The sequence below is a fragment of the Harpia harpyja genome, chromosome 8 (assembly GCF_026419915.1).
Source record: "Harpia harpyja isolate bHarHar1 chromosome 8, bHarHar1 primary haplotype, whole genome shotgun sequence".
NCBI lineage: Eukaryota > Metazoa > Chordata > Aves > Accipitriformes > Accipitridae > Harpia > Harpia harpyja.
Window position 1 is genome coordinate 19,838,365 of NC_068947.1, and position 18,057 is coordinate 19,856,421.

Below are 18,057 nucleotides of genomic sequence, written 5' to 3' on the forward strand. Positions count from 1 at the left end.
GAGAATATGCTAACTGATTGCAGGATGCTGTGGTTCTTATTTCCTGTTTTGGTACAATTCCCCTTTTCCTCTTTCTCCTTCCAGTTTGTTAACTCCTTTATAGCTCCCTCACTTAAAGAGCTGCTGCTAAATAGCCTGGTGGAACCAGATATTGAACCTTACCCAAGGGAGCAGTATATTTATACATTTCTCTCCTCAAATATCTTGTGACATTCTCATGTCTTAAATTTACTCTTCCTCTGGCTGTTTAAAATATTTTAGGAATCATAGCATGTAGAGTACTTATGATAGGAACTTAATGATACCTTGTCTCCTAGAGTAGTCTTGCTTCTTGGAAGTTCATTTCCAAAGCAAGCATCTGAAAATACTGCAGTCCTCAACCAGCCTAAACAGGGTTTTTTTGATCCTTGCACGCCACTAGTTCCAATAACCTGGAGGGGTCTTCAGCTGATTTTAATGTCAGTGGCACCATAAATGGTTTGGGTTGGAAGGGACCTTAAAGATCATCCAGTTCCGGCCCCCCTGCCATGGGCAGGGACACCTTCCACTAGACCAGGTTGCTCAAAGCCCTGTTCAACCTGGCCTTGAACACTGCCAGGGATAAGACATCCACAACTTCTCTGGGCAGCCTGTTCCAGTGCCTCACCACCTTCACAGTGAAGAATTTCTTCCTTACCTCTAATCTAAATCTACCCTTTTTCAGTTTAAAGCCATTACCCCTTGTCCTATCACTACATACCCTTGTAAAAAGTCCCTCTCTGGCTTTCTTGTAGGCCCCCTTTAGGTACTGAAAGGCTGCTGTAAGGTCTCCCCAGAGCCTTCTCTTCTCCAGGCTGAACAACCCCAACTCTCTCAGCTTGTCTTCATAGGAGAGGTGCTCCAGCCCTCTGATCATCTTTGCGGCCTTCCTCTGGACCAGCTTGAGCAAGCCCATGTCTGTTTTATGCTGGAGGCCCCAGAGCTGGATGCAGGACTCCAGGTGGGGTCTCACCAGGGCAGAGTAGAGGGGCAGAATCACCTCCCTCGACCTGCTGGTCATGCTTCTTTTGATGCAGCCCAGGATATGGTTGGCTTTCTGGGCTGCGAGTGCACATTGCTGGCTCATACTAAATTTTTCATCCACTAATACCCCCAAGTCCTCCTCAGGGCTGCTCTCAATCCACTCATTGCCCAGCCTGTATCAGTGTTTGGGATTGCCCCGACCCAGGTGCAGGAGCTTACACTTGGCCTTGTTGAACTTCATGAGGTTCACACAGGCCCACCTCTCAACCCTGTCAAGGTCCCTCTGGATGGCATCCCTTCCCTCTAGAGTACCAACCATGCCACTCGGCTTGGCGTCATCCACAAACTTGCTGAGGATGCACTCAATCCCACTGTCCATGTCCTCGACAAAGATGTTAAATAATACTCGTCCCTATATTTCCTAGATCCCACCATCTCTATTATTGTGTGTGGGAGGGCTCTTTCCTTCCGTAAAACTGACTGTCAGGTGAGTAGGAGTACACACCCCAGTCACAGTCAGGGCTCTCTGGAGAGGTTTAATGATGTTATTACCAGAAAAAAGGTCAAGACTTAAGTGTGGAACAAAAGCCCTTGACAACGGTAGGCATCTTATTGGCATGACTTTAACTTTCTAACTAGCAAACCTTCAGGCAAGCGCCTCTGCTGGTCTGATTGCTGTAACCCAAATGTCTGTCATAAATTCTTCTCTTGCAGCTATGTTTCTGTGCCCTAGTGTAAAAAAAGAGAGTAAATACTGCTGTTTTCAATATAATGAGATTTTTTTACTTAGCATCTCTCTTAATAATGAATGACACTTTCTGTACTTCCTATTTTCCTCTTGCTGTCCCCTACAGCCCAATTTCAAAAGGAGTCTGCCAGGCACTAAGTCCTAAGTTCTGAGGAAGTTTGACTTTGAAATGGCTTGCTTCTTAAATCTCAACCAGAAGTTGTCATTTTCCCTGCACAAAGCCGCCAAGCCTTGAAGAGCCATAAATCTGTGTGGCTTTGATAGATCTGGGCTGTCAGAGAAGAATAGGTTTGTAAGTGCATAGAGGCCAAGTTCAGCCTTTTTCTGCACATGCGTATCTGGGCAAATTTTTTTCCCCTCCTGCTCTTTGGTTTCCTACAGAGTGCTACGGCATATTTCTTAGTCACTCATAATTCTCTAAAGCGATGACCTTCGATGAGAGCAGAAGTTTTCTCTGGGTGGTAGCATGACTTCCCATAGATAGCTGTGGGGCAGCTGTATCTTCAGTTAGTTAGCATACACACAGAGATGCTTTCAACCATTCAAGTCTTCTCGGTTGCAAAAATCGGCACTCAAAGCACAGCTTCTGCAATCTTTACATTGAATATTGTTTCTGCAAATGGCCATGTCATTCTGGTTTTTTCCACAAGCCATTCACTCTCCTACCAAAGCTGAACTCTGAAGCCCATAATTTACATTCCTCCCAACTAACTGTGTAGGCTGTCAGTTTATCATCCTGCCTTCAATGCCTTTAAAGGTTTAGAGAAATAAAACAGGCAGAGAGACCTGGTCTGGCCAAAGGTCTCCTTATCACATTACCCACAATACTTGTTTTCATCATATGGATTAGCAGAGGGTTAGTTTGGGGGATAAAGATGGCAAAGGAACTCTTGTCCTGAAAACCCATCAACTGCTCATTCAAAATGAAAAAGAGTATTAAGCAGATGTCAGAGATGTGATTTGAAGACATAAAAGGAGAGGAGGGAGAAGAAAATCATAAAGTTGCTAACCTAGGCCAATGCTCAAGCTTGAGCACATCAGTGTAGTTTATGACTTGAATTAATGTAACGTTCACATCCTGCACCAGTGACATTTCAGGTCTCTAGGAAGGTGCTGCCTGTGAATTAAGTTTTCTTGGCCACCACAACCATATGGCCTAAGTGGTGTACAATTAAAAGATTAATACCTAGTGTGCACTTAATACACAGCAGCACTCTGAGCATTAATAAGTTTTTTGCAGAATACATCATGGTGCTCTAAATTGTGGTGTCGGTTCATGTCCTCTAGTTCTGCTGTGTCAGAGAAGCAGTAAAATCTCCTGATGCCAAAGTACTGGGAAAGTAACTGGTTGTGGGGCGACCTGTAACTTCAGTGCACTGCACATCATGTTCTCTGTTGTCAGCTGCTTACTACAACCCCTTGAAAGTGAATTTTCATGTCTCTTTGTAAATTTTGGTTTCCTACCTCCCTAGAGTTTGGCTGCAATTTGCACATCAATGCTTATTTGTCTGATGAGAAGATAATTTAAATTGAAGAGGTACTTCTAGGCTGCCAGTTTATGTAGGTTGTAGTACAATTTTTGGGACTTAAGTTTCGGCTTACAGTTCCCGGTAAAAGAGCGGAATGAAGTTAAGACTGTGATTTCTAAGTACTTGACTTCAGGTTTTTGTGCTTGCGACTGCTGTCTAACTATGTCCCTGCTGAAGCCCAGAAGCAGGCAAAACAATTTCCCACTTTATCAGCATCAAAATGTATGTCTCCACTCTCTTGCGCTATTATTGAGGCCAGAATCTCACAGATAAACAATTTCACTGATAGTGAGTTGACCTGGTTTTACTATGACTGAGTTATTGCTGTCTTGAAATACATTCCCAGGCTTTGGGTCAAAAGGAAGATGAAAACTTGACAACAAAATCCCATACGTTGAGTCGGTCTTGAATGCAGGCACCTGCATGCTGGTTAATTGTTGGGGTCTACAACGCTATATAGGACTGAGAGGGGATTACATTTCAAGGACTCAGACTTGTAAAAGTCTCCTTTGAGCCCAGGTTTGGTGGTTTGGGTTTTTTTAAAGGCACAGGCTCAACCAGATACTGGAGGCACCACTAGTGCTCTCCACTCTGCCCATCAAGGAGCCTGATTAGCAATGTCCAGCATGTGGGAGAACGGGGGAGCCTGAGACAGGAGCTGAGTGGTGGAGGCTCAACTTGCAGACATGAGACACAGCAGGTCTAATTTGTCCTGCCTTTGGTATTGGTCTTGGTAAAATTTCAGTCATGCATGCAGAGCTTTTCTAAAATCCCCCTTAGAAAGGGTATGTTTGACTATTTCTGTTAAACGGTACGAAAATGTGGGTTTTGGTGAGAAAGGAAGGAAAGGAAATGCACGTTTTGAGTAATTGCTTCTAGGTTTCTTCTGTCTTCGTCTGACATTGTGCTAATCCTACAAATAAACAAGTCACTTGTTTGTGTGCACTGCATTCAGTGAGAGCAATTGTTCCTGCATAAAATGTGTTATCTGAGCAGATTCTTGTCTAGGTGTGAAATGAGTAAAGACCCTAAGTAAGACCACGAGAAGGTTTCAGATGTCATGGACAGCAAGTTAAGAGTAACTCATTCCCTGACTATTGAAATACTGCCCTGTGTTACAGGAGGTGGCCTCCCACGTTGCTGAAACGAATGGTACTGAAAGTTCTCCTACATCATTCTTCTGTCAGCATTGTACTTGAGATATAAATATATTCCGTTCTTGAAGTGTTGGATGCCTATTTCTGGACAGACTAGCACAAATTGCATGTAATTCTTGATCTGTCCTACTCAAAGGCCAGCAACGTAGTCCAAATAAATCTAAAAATTTTTGTGGTACCAAAAAAAGTGTCACTTAGAATGAATTGAAATTCTCTCATTTTGACCAAGGAGGTACAATAGATGGAAGCAGTTCCCTTTCTGTCTGAGATGAAAAGGGGCTGGTGTGTTCACCCATAGATATCTCCACTTCCCTTGCTTGAGGGCTGGTTACAGCTGTGTTGCTTCACAGTGGAGTTGTGAGAGCTTGGCACAATGATCGGACGCAGAAGTACTTACCATCTTTGTTTAATTTAATAACAGGATTCCACCTTTGTTAAATGTTGTAACAGCTTTTTTTAACAGAGATAAAAGGAGAAGAGGAATATAAGAAGATGACTGTCAGAGCCGCAGTGCTTGGCTGTTGTTAAGCCCTGAGACGAGAGGAAAGTATGAAAGTCACACTCCTTGTTTTGTTCATTAGGTCATGAGAGAGTGGGAAGAGGCAGAACGCCAAGCAAAGAACTTGCCGAAGGCCGACAAGAAAGCTGTTATCCAGGTAAAGGAAAACGGAACCACAACCTTACCAGCTGGGGTCGCAGTTAAAATACAAGGGGTGCTGGTGTGATATAATTTTAAAACCTACTTCTATAGAGATTTGATGTTATTCTCTGCTCTTGCTGTTGCTATTTTTGTTTCCAGCTGTTAGTGGCTGCTGGGTATCTTTGTACTTTGCAGCCAGTCCCTGGAACAGCTGTGCAGGACATTGCTTGTGACTGCATGGAGGGGCAGAATTTCACTTGAATTTAGATTTGCCGTCAGTGAGAACTGAAAACTTGGTTCCCACAGGCCCCTTTCAAAATTTAGGCTGTTATAAACTAATATAAGCTGCAGGACCTAAGCTAAAAGCAGAGGTGGAAAATGTGATTTAAGGAAGGAGTCGCCGTCAGTTTTATCTGAAAGAAACTCTCAGCCAAAAATTATTTTATCCAAAATTTTACTGTAATTCAAAACTTCTGACAAGCCAGACACTCCTTGAATCCCACTGTGGCTGTCAGGTATTATTCAGTACTGCTAGAATGATTTCGATGCAAAACTATAAAAAGGTAACATTCAGAACCAGATTGCTTCACATGTTAGATCCCACAGCTTTGTTCTCTACCCAGTCAATTGCATTTTACCCAGTCAATCTTTTCCTTTATTGGAATAAGTTTGAGCTCAATTTTTCTTCCTGGTGGCCAGTTTATAAGAAACGATAGTCATTCTGTTCAGGTTGGAATTTTTTTTTTCCCCATGTAGATTTGCTCATGAAGTCATGTTGATGACTCATGATGGCAGGGGACATATGCTTGCCAAACTCCACCCTCCTCTAGGCACAATTCTCTAGCACTGAACCAGTGTCTCAGGGCAAATGAAGGATTCACTGGTGGTTGTGCAGAACACGTCAAGAATACTTTATTAGATTAGTAAAATACGGCCAGATGTTCAGGAATACAGGGCATCAGCAGTTCCCACTGAAATCAGTAAAAGGTGTGTTCAGTGCAGAGTTCCTGGGAGCCAAGCTAGATTGACATGGGGAAAGATTTTGGTGACTTGCAGACAGAGGTATTCATGTCTGTTGGTCTCTGCTGATGTCTTCACTGTTCCTGTTGTGATGGATGTTTTTTTCAGCATTTCCAGGAGAAGGTGGAATCACTGGAACAAGAAGCAGCGAACGAAAGACAACAGCTGGTGGAGACTCATATGGCACGGGTGGAAGCCATGCTGAATGACCGTCGCCGCATTGCTCTGGAGAACTATATCACAGCCCTGCAGACTGTCCCGCCCAGGGTAAGTGCAATGTCACAAACTCTGTCAGCTGTGCCAAAATCACTGTAGTCATTCTGGGGAGAAAGAAGGTATGCCCAGGTACAGTCCACCTATGGAGCAGTGAATGTGTGTTCACCATGCAAGAGCTACTACAGCAGTCAGCTAGTTGGAAAGTTAAAAAGTTTAGACTTTGTGTGTACATAAATGTAGGCACAAGCACACACCCCCTGCACACACCTATAGATAGACACATACATACGTAAAGATTCTTAAGCAAATAATGTAGAATTGATTTGGTTGTCGGAAATAGTAGCTGTTCACAGATCCTCCGGAAGGATGATGAAGTGCCCTTCCAAGTGATGCACAATAGGATACTTCATCTTGTCAAGATGGAGCTTAAGGATGAGGGATGGTTGTGATTTTCTATTTTGTTTGTTGAACTGTTGAAATGTTTGGTGAAAAATCTTGTGAGGATTGTTGGATGGCGTGAAGATAGCACACTAGCAATTCAGAGTTGTCTGTGTTGGACATGATGACTATTGGTGAGTGTAAACACTAAGTTCAGAATGTGGATTGAATGGAGTTTTTAATGACTCCATATCTGTGATGTTTGTATTCAATACCAAAATAACTGGTCTGTGACCTCCAGAAGAAGAGAATCTGCATGAACACTGCGGGAAAACAGTCAAATGTTTTATATACCTCTCACCTCTTGAACACTTCCTAGATGGAAAAAACGTTATGTTACTAAAAGACTTTTGGATCAGCAGTGTAAGATGTAGCCATTAGATCCTGAATTTGGCCTCACAGGGTATTACATCAATACAGCTAACCTGGTAAAATAACGTGCTTTAAGTGAATTTCCTTCTGCAGAGAAACCTGTGTATTCAGTGAGCATGGAAAAGTGATCATCATCTTAGTTCTTTATCATCATCAAACTTTTTTCTCCACCCCATGGTGGGAAACTGTCTTGTTTCTACTGTGTGTGCCAAGTAAAAGAAAAATTTTTACTTAGGTAAAAGTGTCACAGGGAAGCTTCAGAGTAGTTGTATGAAGAGTTAATCTGTATTTTACAACATAGTAATTTGTGGAAAATTAAGCTAGACTATATTAAATTGGTAAAGGGTGTTGTTTGGTCTGAGTGTGAGATGCATATTGTAACCTCTGACTGTTGTGAGGGTAGTGAATGTCTTTTGATTCATTAGCAGACAGATTAGCAAGTTACAGGCAGGGTTGCAGCTTCCTTTAGGAAATGGGAGTCTGTGGCTCAGAACTGAGAGTGAGATGAGGTGAGTGCATGGACTGGCTGCAGGTTGTGTTCGCTGTCTTGTGGTGTGATTTTGGGTAGTTCTCCTAAGATATGATTTCACATTTGGCTTTAGCCAATCAGCTGTTGCTGTGATGTTGAGCCTCATGCAAATGTGTAATCCTGTCTGAAAAGTATCCCAGAAAAATAATTTGATTTCAAGTTGTGTGTGCATTAGGCTGACAGCTCAGTTGTGCAGGTATCTGAGGTTGTGGAAGGTGAAGATGGGGACCACACATAACGGCAGAATGGACTCTAGAGCTGCCAAAATGTGCAGCTTCGTTACTAGCACAAGGGAACTCCACCTTTTGTGCTTGTGGAACACAGATGACATCTCCACTGCAAAAAAAAAAAGTGAACTTTGGCTGCAGAACATGAAGGGGCAAAAACGTTAACACCAACTTTGGGAACAGAAAACCTGCATTTTATGCTTGGGTTGCTTGTAGTCAGCTCTCAGGACATTTAAATTAATAATACATTTGCTGCATCAGTGGGAGAGCATCAGGCCTGAAAGGCTATGTCAGAGAACACTGATACATGAGTCCAGTAGAAGTAAGCTTTGAAGGTACTGGTAAAAGACTAAGGTGCATCATATATTGTGTCCCTACAAAAGCTAATCATTCTGAAAGGAGCAGGCAGCAAGCATGGAGGTAACATTAGCTGAAGGTGCTACCAAATGGGGACTCATCTCAAAACTAATGGGGGTGAACAGTTTTAAGAATAATGTCTTTAAACAGTTCCTTTGCCAGTCTTGGTGGTGGTATTGTCCTTGCCTCAGCATTTTTTGGTTGTGTGCTCTGAAGTTACTGACAGTTCAGGCATGTGCCTCTGAACTGCTGGTCAGATGTGTGCCAAAGTGCATGAAAAAACTGACCTTGAATTCAGCAGGAGGATTTGTCTGCTTATATTGTGGGGCAGAGGGTGAAACCTGAGGAGTGATGGATGATAGCTGAATGGCCTAATGAATGAATCCAGTCTGCTAACTGCTTTGCAGGATATGGACCCAGAAATCTGAATACACTGTGAATCTAAACTTTGGCTGCCTAGACAAAGAGAAAATGGGATTAATGGAAAATTCAACCCTAGCAAACTTCCCTAGTACATTTGATGCAGTTGTGTTGTCTTTGGGAGAGTAAGTCATGACCTTTTTGGTGGCTTGTTAAGTAATCTTACAAAAGGGAGGCTTTTTTGGAGTTCTCAAAAAATATTTTTAAGAACCCCCTTCCACAGCCTGCTTTGAATTACATGGTTTGCTATTAGTGTGTTTACTACAAAAGTAGATTCTGAATATTTAAAGTGATGGAGTCTTTCTCTGAAGTTGTAAGGACAGTATTTGGGTTTAAATTGAAAAATAAGTTAGGCTTTTTTATTGAAGTGGATGTCTTCTGCAGACAGCTAGGAAGGCGTATAGATACGTATATAGATGTGTGTGTGCAAAAAGTATTTTCCATGTGCTGTTTAATCACTTGGACATACTGCCTTGTACTTGAATTTGAACATTTCCCAAGATTTTTTTGACTTCTGGCAGACCACTCAAAGTAGCAGGATTTCATTTTACTCTTGGATGTCTAGAAATGCATGACCAGCCTTTGCCTGCAGATCAGTTATCACAGGAGAACAGTGAGTCTGGCACTCCTGGTGTCAACAGACTGATCATGGATGTGATGCACGGTTCTCCATGAGTGACGAAATCCTGATCCACTGGGAATTCCTGTTTTCTGTATGTATACAGATTATGTGGTGCTTGTGTTCAAGGGGTAGGCTCTTCAGGAGAGCTGAAGAGAAACTTCCTCTGGCTTGGAGAATCCCTGAGCTATGGGCAGGGGGAAGCTGGACAGCTATGTGGGGAGAAGTATTATCATTTACTTGCTCCTTTGGAGGAGGCTTTCCTTGTAGGATAGCAAGATATGGGACTAGGGGAACCTTTCGTCTGGGCCAGTAGGGTAGTCATTACGTTCTTGTACATGCCTAGAAAATCAACTGTTTTCAGTGCCGTTCTACCTAAAACTACAGAAGTCTGGGAATTCTTTACGAATAGCTTCTGCACCAGACCAAAAACTTTAACTGCAGGTTTTTTTCAGGTGTTATGCACATGATCACCCAATGCCAGTGTCAGAGGTGTGCTTCAGAGTACCACTCTGGGCAGCAAGGGAGGCAAGGAGCGTACAGAGATGAAATTGCGTAGCTTCAAGGTCTACTAGAAAATAAATTTGAGCAAAACCAAATATTTGTACCGTTGTTCTCAGAAGCACTGTCATGCAGGCTGCCCCAAAACTTAAAATTTGATCCTCATTCCTGATGCAGCTTAACTGCGCTGCTATACTTTGTTGCCTTTGAAAATGGGGTGCAGCTGTTCAGTATCCAGTGTCAAAATACTGTATTGTTTCATCGTGCTTGATGGCCTTACTACAGAAAAGGAGGATTAGTGGCAGCTGGAACCAATATGCCTCTAGTTTTTAAAACAGTTGGAAATTTTCCCCTTCATTTTGCAAGTTAAATAGTGGAATTCAAATCCATCATTCTCTGTGAGCAGATTGGTTCTGTAATTTGCTTATATTCCCTCTTTCACATGCATGTCAAATTTTGCTGGATTTATGTCTTCCTTTTTAATCTTTGTTGGTAAGAAAGGCACATTCTCTGTGGGAAGCTGGTGGCAGGGGGTGAAGAGAAGCAGAAAAGAAATCCAGCTCCTAGTGGTGAAATAAAAGCTTTCAGAGCAAGGAAGCATACAGGAAAACTTTGAAAGGTAATTAATTAACCTCCTTACTTTGCGCATAGTTTAAAGTGAGCATATAATCATTAAAATCAGTTTAAAATGCTTCTTTCTAATTCGGCACTATTTACTGAAATGTAAATTATCGCTGAACAGAGCAGGATCATTAAGATCAACCCTAGCCATGTACATTAATCCATTTAAATGGTTTTGCCATGCTTTTTACCTTGTTGCCTTCAGAATTCACTCTGGTACCTGTTGTGCTATGGGAGCAGTGTTCGTTTATACGGAGAGAGCACAGTGCAGGCTGAAACTAGTCAAGTTTGGCTATTTGGACATGGAAGAGGGATCTGCAGAGGAGCCCTTACTCAGTGCCTCTGCATTCGGGAAGCTCAAAGCCTTTCCCAAGTCCAATGAGGTTGCTGTGGAAATATGCAGTTGGAGGCAGGCCAAAGTGTTGCTGCTGATCTAGTGATAAAAATCCTCCTGTGCAGTAAGAAAGAGCAGTCCAGCTCTAGTACTCCACCATCTAGCTCTGCTCCTCCAAACACATAAACTTACAGCTGTGGAGTTTCTCACATGCACTTAGTTTTTTAGGATTTTGTGAAATAGCGTGGATTTCAGCTCTGCTTTTACACCAAGTCAGACTTCAAGAAATGTGGTTACCTAACTCCATTTTCCAGCAGCTTCTGAGGCTTTTATGTGAACAAAACCAGACTGTCTTGTTTTTTCCCCAGTCTGTGGGCTTGAGCATATGGTATAGTCATACACCTAGGCTTGCCGGGAGGTTTTTTGTACAAGCGAACTAAAGACAGAAGAGGCAATTCCAGATGGGTATTAAGTTCTGCAAAACCCTGGCAGGTTCATTATATCTAAAATGCAAAGTTTTAAAAGAGTGAGCAGAAATAAAATTTGTCTTAATTTGTCAAAGTTGAGTAAGTTCAAATCCTGAAAAGCAAATAATGAGATTGAATCAAATACTGTTTCCATTTTATTCTGCCCCAGGAAAAGTCCTTGGGAGGGTAGGAAAAGGGAAGTTTTGAGCACCATTATAGCCATGTATTTGTGATGTGTAAGGTAACGTGTTCTATAAATTAGCAGAAATGATGAGAAGGCATCTTTAACTCCACATGAAAGGTAGCTGGACGGGGCTTTGCTTGTATCTCACCCATGAGTAAAAGTTTTGTACCAAGCCAGCCTTTCTTGAATGTTCCTAAAATGAACTACTACTCCTGTGTCAAACTTGACCCGCAAGTTAATAACACAGCAGGTAAAATATATCCCTAATACGGTATACAAGGTATTCCTAATAAGTGAATGAAAAGAAGCAATTGTTGCACATTTCAAGAGCAGTAATCAGAAAGGACTGGTGATTGATTTTTCTCTAAAGGCAATATTAAATAGCACAATACAGCATTGTGAAACTTTCCTCTCTGATTTAGGGAGAAATTTGATCAAAATGACAAGCCAGCTCAGAATTTCCCATGGAAGTTCCATGGCACAGAGCTGGGAAGTTGTATTTTAAATACACAGAAGTGCTTTAATATGTTTTTTGTATTGTTTCTCTGTAGTAAGTACTTTGTATTTCCATGAGGAAAGTGTAAGTTATATTTGTAGCAATCCAAACTACCTTTGATGTTTCCATTTTCCAAGCTCAATGAAATTGCACTGTTTCATCACTCCCTTAAAATCTGAAATAGTAGACTAGGTTTAATGTAGAGTTCATGGAGGGGCATCTGCATGCATATATATTCATATTTATATTTATGTATATATATATATTACTTGCTAGAAACTGATTTTTGGGCATTTTAGATCTCATATGTGATTCCTTTATGGGGGTGGCTCTTATCTTGATGCTGATGCCACCTGAAATAAAGGCGCTGGATTACAGAGTCAGTGGGGCTGAAAATTGCCACCAGGTAGCCAAGAAGCCATCAGCATTTTCTGCTTCGTTGGGGCTTGTGCCTTGTACAGGTGGAAACTTGTTACCCAGCTGTCAGGACTGCCTGGTTAAGCTTTCAAACCAGGGAGTTGCAGTACAGGTCCTTAACTCTGCCCTCGTGCGCATATATATATATATTCACAGAAAGAATTGTCTTCCAAATAAGAGACAAGGCATATTCTCTACAGTTTTAGGTAGAAAATTAGCTTTTTAATGGTGCTTTGTCAGCCTAGGTAGTCTATATACACCGCATACGTAGTCTGTGAACCTGTCTGCTTTGTACCAAATGTATTGAATGCATGCAAGTCCCAACATATGAAAACTATATAAAATAATACTTTGACAACATTCTCCAGCATAAACAGGATTTTAAACTAACAACTAAAATACCCACAGAGATGAGTATGTCTGTTGGCCTGTCACGATAGCTTGTAAAAGGGCTATGATTGATCTGTGCTCAGTTTTAGATAAAAAACAGGTGTTTGAATCTGCTGAGAAGTGGGAGCTTTGGAATGAGTTTTATGGGAGCAAACAGCATGACAGCGTGTGGTTGAAATAGTTGGAAGCAGCATGTAATGGTCACATTCATACTGCTTCACCCTGCATTGCCTGCTGCGCACCTTATTAGATGTGTTCATGTCTTTTTTTTCTGCATTTGCCTGACTAGTGGGTGTGTGCCATAAGGCTGGATTTAAGCTTCTTGCCAGCCAGTCCATGGTTTTGGAGTACTCAGTAGCCAATATTATTCCTAACTAAACAGCATTGCTAATGAAATAATACACATTATGAATTTGGTGCTGGATCCTGTTGCTTAAGAAGTCACTGGCCATTCTTTTCGCTGGATAAATGACAGTCGCCAGCAGCATTGGCCAGGGTAACTAAAAACATGGGGATAATGGAAGTCGTGTTGGCAGTATCATGATTGCTTTCAGAGGAAGACTGAAAAAACCCAAGCCAACAAAACGAGTACAGACAACTGCAAATAGTGGAATTACTTCATGAGGCTTAGGTAGCCCCTGGTGGTTGATACAAGTTAGATACTCTGAGATGTTTTTTATTAAGGTGACTACAGATATGAGCACACTGAGTTCTCCCTGGCAGAACACACAGCAGAATTTCAAGTGCTGAACCCAGAATTTTTTAATGAAGTTTGGTGGTTGGTACATTATTTATGAAGAGCAAGAGGTGCCAAGCTGGCCTTGGGATATGTCAGCCGTTTGTTCTTCTGCCATAGACAGTGTAAGAGCTGAGGCCTCGGGAACTTAATTTAGCTGATAATAGCACCACTTTTATTTATAATTTAATCTGAAGGTTCCTGCCTAGGGTAGAAGTAGTAGACAGTTGTGAATATAATAGCTTCAGACACAGGGTCTGGCTCTATCTCATCAGCCTGTGGAGCCTTCCCTCACCTCTGTGCTTGACTGTTCATTGTGGCCCTTCTACTCTCCCATCACAAGAGTTCATATCACTGCTTGGTGTACTAGATTTGGGGGCGAATCCTGCTGAAAGTATCTCTGCAAAAAGTGCCTGCATGGGTGGGATTTTTAAGCAGAATGAGTTCATTCAATAATGACATTTAAAAGAAAATGTGTAGGAAATACAATACAGAGGTGGGACTTGGGGTGAGGTACTTTTGCTGATCCGGAAATTTGTTAAAACTCTGCAAGCAGTAGGCCTACAGTTTTAGGCATTGTGGAGAAAATGATCTGTTTATTTATTTATTACTATCTAATAGTAGAACTTGGTCCTCGCTTACGGTAACTGCCACACTCAGGTATGCAAAGCCCAGTGGAGGGCTGTCATTGCCCATCACCAGCTCTGGCAGTTTCACCTTCAGCCACAGCCCTGAAGCCATGCGGCAGTAGCATTGCAAAGTTGTTAGGAAGGTTGGAGGTCTGACCTGATCCAGTGTGACTGGGACTTCCAGGGTGGAAGCAGAGCTGTTTTAGTGTACATCAAATGTTAAGGGGATACTGCTGCCTTTTGGGGTTTTTTGGTCAGTGTAGAAAAGACACACCATATTAACCTTAACGATTGAGGCTGGGCATGTTTCCTGAAGGTGACAATAAAGAAAGTTTGTGCGATAACAAATCTATACGCTAAGACTTCTAATCCATTTCAGCTTCCACTTCAGGGGAGCCTGGGTACATATATATCTCAGGTCTCAACATTACATTCAGGGAATCCTGTCATTTCCATAGGTGCCTGCATCCACTCTAGGAACTTGTGTGTAATGCGGTGCCTTGCTGACTGGGAAAGCCTTGTGCATCTGTGTGAGGTGCCTGAATGCTTCACAAGGACTTCTTAGCTTTGAATCACCTGTTTTTAGAGTAATGTCACAAGCTTTTAGGCAATACGAGATCACTGGATCAATAGGATTAAAATGTTTGTATGGCTAGTTTTAAAAACAAAACACTGAAACTCTCTAGGCTTGTATACATACATACAGCAAGTTTCTAGCTTTTTTTTTTTTTTTCTTGAGAAAAAGCAAAGTCTCTGCCTCTGTAAGGAAACACCTTGCATTTAATATTCTTTCTGCATTGTCCTAAACTTGTGACTCATGTACCTGTGCCTCTAGGGTCAAGGTGGGTTTTGCATCCCACTTCCTCATGTCCTCTCTGTGGTCCCACAGGCAAAACCACAGAGTACCCCGTGGTGTGTACCCTCTATATCCTCTCCCTCGAGCAGAAGAACAGTTACTCTTAATAGCTGCGATATTGGTTGGTAGAGGTGGGGGCCAGAATTACAGTTTTCTGTTGCCATCACAGGGATATTTCTTGGCCAGACATGCTAGAGGCATGTGTATCCATTTGTCCTTTATAGTGATAAGTTTGGACATTTGTCAATGTTAGAAAAGGCACTGAAGGTGGGCTACCAGTTTACCCAAGTGACTACCACTGTTAGTGGTATTTGACAAGTATTTGCAAGATTGTTATCCTATTAACATGTCTGCTTGTGACTCTTAATGTAAAAGTTTCATTGACATATTGCAGTGGATACAAACACACTAAGAGAAAACAAGAACTATGCCCTTCTGGTGTTAGACATGACACTTAAATTGGAATATCTCTTGAAGAAATAGAAATTAATCCTTTTCTGTCTAGTCTGCCCTAACCTGCTATCCTGATGTGTTCTGGGGGCAAGGAAAGCTGAATTGTCAGGAAAGGTAACGACATTTTCTGTTTTCGAAATTTTCTTGTTGTCGTTAAACTTTCTGGTCTTCTAGCCTTTGTTCCTATAAAGCTTTACAGCTGACATCTCAGTTTGGCCATTACCACAGCGTTGTGAGAATTACTTACTTTCCAGCATTTGTCCACAGTTTCTTGCAACTTCATCCCAGGGTGCTTGGCTTTGGGGGCTTGGGGTTATTTTCCTCATGAATGAATTTTCAGTCATGGAGCCACAAAATTTAATCCTCTGGCAGGGAATGGGTTCACATCTCTCTGTTTCTGTCTGGCAAATCTTCTTCAAATAACCTTTGGTTTATTTTCTTCAGACATTTTTAAATCTGTTGCTTCTCTTAAGCTGAAGTGATTCTTAAATCTTTGAGCTCCAAAGCTTAGTATTCATCTCTTGTGTAAATGTTAAATTGGTTTAGGTTCTATATTTGTCGATGAATTTAAGTCTTAAAACTTCAACTTCGCCCACGGTTCTTCCTGATTCGGAAAGCTGTGCACGGAGCCTCTGACACTTATTTTGTCACTTCCCCGCTCTCTTCCCTGTATCCCTGCCAGTGCCCAGGCCAGCTGTTCACCACTTCTGCTCATTCTTTAATCTACTGCACAGTAAGGTCACCTTTCCCTTTCTTCTCACCTGCCTCAGCTTCACGCTTTTTGCTGCTTGGCAACTTCAGGTTGGATGCACAAGCCAACAGCACAAGCAGAGTTGGTGGGGGGAGGATTTCCAGAATCCATCATAAACACTAAGTTAAAACGAGTGTCTTAGCTGAATGCTAGAAAACACTTCCCTATTTTGGCACTGTATTATTGTACAGTGTAGGAAAGTACATAGAAATATGCATTTCTTAGTCTTCATTGCTCTATTATCAGTCTGTGTATATTTTCATGTTCCCTTCAGCTACAGACCTTTCCTTTGTTTGCATTCAGTTATATGCCTTAAAGCGTATATTTAATGGGTTTTACTAATTTAAAATCACCTGCAATATGTACATAGACTAAGACTTTTGTAAGGTCTGGCACCCAAGCTGAGAAGAACCAAGTAGGTGGCTCTTTTTTCTTACGACTTTTCAGTCAGTTGTGTATTCTGGATGTGTACCTTCCATACCTCAGCTGAGTGGTTCCTTTCCTCTTTCTTTTCTCCCTGGTGGCATAGCAGTAGTGGCAGGACAGGAGCTTTTTGTGGGATTTTTTGTTTGTTCTTTTTTTTTTTAAATTTTGCACTGAAGTCTGACGGTTATTCCTTGGCTTAGAGTAGTGCTTTCACATGGTCTTCTGTGCAGCTGTTGGGCAGGTTACTTTCTGATTTGAATCTGAATGTGTATGTTCAGTTTACTGTTGAAAAAATTTACCAGTTGTAATCTTTTTTGTTGCTAAAGTTTAACTGTAGTTGACAGACGTTGATACTGGTTGAGTATTCAGCATAGTAGAGTGTATGTGGGGAATCTTTGAAATGCTTCCAATGGAGTCCGTGTTTCAGGGGATCTTCTGGGAGGGATTTGCCTGGTGGTGGTGAAGGTTGCAAAACTGGGAGCTTGGATCATGGGGGTTTCCTGAGTTGGGGGAAAGGAGAACTAGATGGAGAGAATGGAAGGAAAGCCCAAAAGAAATTGATGTTGGGTACCCATTAACTAGCATGCTAAGGTGGCACTTTCTGTCTTGTTGGGTCAATATCGTAGCAGTTACACAAGAAAATGCAACAACCAAACTTCCCCTTATGGTCAGGGAGGAAATCTGAATGCCCTCCCCAGGGACCTTATCTACTACCTACAGCTACTATTTAACGGTGCATCCTGCTGAATGGGTTGAGTGAGCGGATGCTCCTTAGAGTTGTCAAACCTGCCTTCAGAAGATAGCTGCAGGCATTGGCTGACCAAGTGCTTTTCGTTTGGGATACATCTCCAGTACAAGGAACTAAAACATGTGTTATTCTAAACTGATTTTTTTTCCCTGTTTCTTCCCTGCAGCCTCGTCACGTATTCAACATGCTGAAGAAGTATGTGCGTGCTGAGCAGAAAGACAGACAGCATACTCTCAAACACTTCGAACATGTCCGCATGGTAGACCCAAAGAAAGCTGCCCAAATCAGATCTCAGGTAATCCCCACTGAGGGCTAATGGGGTCATGTTTGTTCATAACCATTGTGAAGTTTCTGTCAACCTATTTCTTTAAAAAATACCTGACTCCTTTCTGTGGACAGCTTTACGTGCAATATAAAATAATCTGCTTTCCGACCAAAGATGTAGTGATGTAGGAGTAGGGTGGGTATAATTTGTCATAGAATCATAGAATCATTTCGGTTGGAAAAGACCTTCAAGATCATCAAGTCCAACCATTAACCACGCCCCCTAAACCATGCCCTGGAGTACCCTGTCCACTCGCTTTTTGAATACCTCCAGGGATGGTGACTCAACCACTTCCCTGGGCAGCCCATTCCAATGTTTGACAACCCTCTCAGTAAAAAAATTTTTCCTAATATCTAACCTAAATCTCCCTTGCCTCAACTTGAGGCCATTTCCTCTTGTCCTATCTCCAGACACCTGACAGAAGAGACCAACACCCTCCTCACTACAAC

General features: G+C 42.0%; 1 protein-coding gene across 4 annotated transcripts in view; it reads left to right on the top strand.

Moving 5' to 3' along the window:
• APP (amyloid beta precursor protein) overlaps positions 1 to 18,057 on the top strand; it is a 241,499-nt gene that overhangs the window by 164,320 nt on the left and 59,122 nt on the right. For all 4 annotated transcript variants that reach the window (XM_052793801.1, XM_052793803.1, XM_052793800.1 and 1 more), the window contains 3 exons: positions 5,018 to 5,092; positions 6,205 to 6,363; positions 17,450 to 17,578. In XM_052793801.1, the coding sequence (XP_052649761.1) occupies positions 5,018 to 5,092; positions 6,205 to 6,363; positions 17,450 to 17,578 (363 nt within the window). The remainder of the gene's footprint in view (positions 1 to 5,017; positions 5,093 to 6,204; positions 6,364 to 17,449; positions 17,579 to 18,057) is intronic.